Raw genomic sequence first — 3,378 nt, forward strand, 5'->3', positions numbered from 1 at the left:
TGAAGCCTGTCTGGTCTCCCTCTCCTCCTCCTTCTTCCTCGTAGTCTATGATGTTCTCCCGGATATCATCCGTGTCTGTGGAAGAGAAACAATAATAGTTAGATATTAACTTTGGGCAAAATTTCATCATCTTGATGGAGGACTCAGTAACTTTGTGAAGTTCCATATAAATTGAGATGAAGAGTATCCCTCCTCCTTCTTCCTCGTAGTCTATGATGTTCTCCCGGATATCATCCGTGTCTGTGGAAGAGAAACAATAATAGTTAGATATTAACTGTAGGCAAAATTTTATCATCTTGATGGAGGACTCAGTAACTTTGTTAAGTTCCATATAATTTGAGATGAAGAGTATTAGTCATTATTTCATCTCAAAACTTCATCAATTCAATCGTTCCCAAGAAGAAGGGGCTATGTTATTTTTGCTTCTAACTAACATAGGCCCTTCTTTCTGTGAACGATTCAATCATCTCGTTATATTTACATCATTACTAGCAGGTTGCCAGTGCTTCGCCACGGAAAATTGTTCATAACTTGAGATCGGTTTACATTTCGGCCAAATCCTCTCTTATTGCATATCTAGAAAATATTGGGAATATTCCTATCGAATTTCCGCTTTCTAGGTGTTGGGAGATAAAGCGATCAGTGTGTGAATGGATCGCGATTTTATAAGTAATCTAGTCATAGTAGTAAGGAATGTCTGATTATTATATTTTTACTTCCTAATCTATTTTGAGCGATAAAAAGAGAAACTTACCTTTATAGTTATCATCAGTCTTTTTCCTCTGCACTATGACTGCCAATAGAAGCAGCAACAGAATGGCACAACATATCAGAATGGCTATCAGGAAACTCGAGTCCACGCCAAACACGAATGCTCCGGTGAGTACGTTCCCGCAATCTACTTCAGCGTTGTGATTCAACGATGGGAACCCTGGAAACAAACAAAATCAGTTAGATATTAAATGTTAGGTACTTTTATACCTCTACCTCTGGTCATTATACCAGAAAAATCATAGAAAAATTGCCCTGTGCTTTGCCATCGAGAAAAATAACTTTTTTCGGGACTCGAACCCGGAACACTGCCAGCGCGTCTGCCTTATAAGCGCTAGGCCCGCCAGGGGCAGATTTTCTCCCAAGAAAGAGTAAGGAGATAAGGTCCTTTCTTGAATTGTTGAAATGACTAGCTTTTTCCTATCAATCTACAATTTCGGGACGAAGACCTATAGTTTCTTATGTCAAACTTTATACAAGTAAAGTCCTTCAATGCTAATCATCTGATGATAAAAACAAACAAACTGAATTTAGGGTAAAGGGAACACTTACCTAAGTTGTAGAGTTTCCTGTTGAACGTCATATTACTGATGCATCCAGAGAATGGCACCATACTTGGCTTGGAGCTCCAATTCATCTGTTGTCCCAGTTTATCCAAATCCAGGAACGTGCCCCCCAATTGCAAGGGTCCGTTTACATTGAGCAGAACGTTGGAACCTTTGGGCGTCTTCAGTGTGAGACATTGGGACAGTTTACATCGGTCCACTTGCAATTCCATGCTCTGAAATAATGCGAAGAGATAGATATAAAATCGGCCTGTCTGAGGGTGTTTTTCACTATATTTATTTAACAGGGCATGAGTTACACAACAGGGCTGCCTGAAAGGGGCTAACAAGAAACGCCGACCCTATTTGAGTAGGAATTTTTTTTTTTAAGAGGTTTGACAGAGGGAACTGTAACTGCTATGGTCTTATCGTCCCGAAATCGAAGAGAGAAGGAAGACAGGATAGGAAAAAGCCAGCCGTTCCGAGAACGAACATTATCCCATCAGCTTAGTTGGTAGGATAAAATCCGCCCGGGCGGATTTTATCCTACCAACTAAGCTAACTAGGCTGGCAAAAAAGATCTTTTATTTTCACTGCCCTGACGCAAAGACCAGTCCCTATAATATTTGGTTCATCTACTACACCTCAAAGTTTCCATTATTTTCCCTCAAGTCAAACCATTTTTTTTTTATCAAACAATGTAAAACAAATTCAAACAATACCAACTTGGTAAAACTCTCACCCTGCCTCCTCCCCTGATAACGAACGTGTGAAGTGCTGAAGTTCAGTAGAATCATTTCAGCTAAGGTTACACTTCTTGCTGATAGTCAAACTCAGTCCAGCTTTAGTCCAGATTGATTGACCCGAAGAAGAGAGTTGTGATTCTGAGTTGTGGTAATTTTGAGTTGTGACTAGTTCGGAAGAAAATTAGGACTTTATCTGTGTGTTGTGCCGTCGTTAATGGTCGATTATGCCGCTGCAAAAGGTGAGTGAGAGTGCCTTTTCTGGGATTTTTACTTTTTTATAGTTCTTTAGTGTGCTGTGTCGTTTTGGCAAGCCAAACTTTGGGCAGTTCGTCACGTCAATACATTTTTATTGACTAGGTATTTCTCTTCAAAGTAATTAGAAAGTATTGCAATCGGTCCAAATTTTCAAAATCGGGAAATGGGTGGAAAAATTCATTTTAGGGTCCCCTGATTCCGAAAAAGTGGTTTTTATCCAAATGGTCTGTCTGTACGTTTGTGCTTTTAAACTTTCTTTTTTTTCTCTTTTCCATGTTAGGTACATTTTCTTATTTGGTGTTGGACGTTGGTGTGTAAAGCCGAATTTAATAATTATAGGGGAAAAACGGTAATTTTTCGTAATACATAGTCAAAAGTGACAGTGCTTCATTTTGAGTAGGTATTTTGTTATTAAGATATTTTGAGAAAAAACAAGCTGGGTCCGTCCCTCCGGGAATTTTTTAGCCCGTAGTTTATTCGATCATGGTTAAAGAATACCTTTGTACCTACCTAATTTGTTTAATATCCAGTTTATGATCATTATTGATTTGATTTTTTGATTTTACTTTCATGTAATGATTTAAAATCAAGACTAGAGCCCGTTCTCCCTTTATTCCCAATATAATGTTTAAGTCACCCATCCATTTATTGGCCTTTCTCGGCGTAGCTTAACATAGGTGACGCTAAAACCGGTCTTAAATGATCGACTGAAGTGTTACCTAAAACTTTCTCGCTTTGAGTTCATAGGTCGTCGCGAAAAATTTCAAGATTAGAGCTCATTTGTGTGAGAAAATGTGAAAAAAAAAAATCCCATAAACAGGGTGTATTCTATTCTATCCTATGCTACTCTCTTCTATTTTATTCCACAGAGAGTACCAAGTTCCGTCTAGAGCTGGCACCAGACACCGGGGCCTTCCTTATTTATTCTGTACCAAGTACAGGAGACCTTGTCTATGCTGGCAGTATAAACAGGGTGTATTCTATTCTATCCTATGCTACTCTCTTCTATTTTATTCCACAGAGAGTACCAAGTTCCGTCTAGAGCTGGCACCAGACACCGG

The 3,378-nt window shown here is 39.0% G+C and overlaps 1 protein-coding gene across 1 annotated transcript; it reads right to left on the bottom strand.

Moving 5' to 3' along the window:
• Positions 1–6: 6 nt before the first annotated feature.
• LOC103511076 (DE-cadherin-like) lies at positions 7–1,571 on the bottom strand (the record flags this gene model as incomplete). The annotated part of the gene is made up of 4 exons (XM_008475787.2): positions 1,324–1,571; positions 755–931; positions 118–240; positions 7–75 (listed from the first exon to the last, which is right to left on the bottom strand). Coding segments are annotated over exons 1-4 (595 nt in total), but the record flags the coding sequence as incomplete, so codon positions are not given.
• Positions 1,572–3,378: the final 1,807 nt, after the last annotated feature.

Source organism: Diaphorina citri, unplaced genomic scaffold (assembly GCF_000475195.1).
Source record: "Diaphorina citri unplaced genomic scaffold, Diaci psyllid genome assembly version 1.1 scaffold673, whole genome shotgun sequence".
In the NCBI taxonomy this organism is placed as follows: Eukaryota; Metazoa; Arthropoda; class Insecta; order Hemiptera; family Psyllidae; genus Diaphorina; species Diaphorina citri.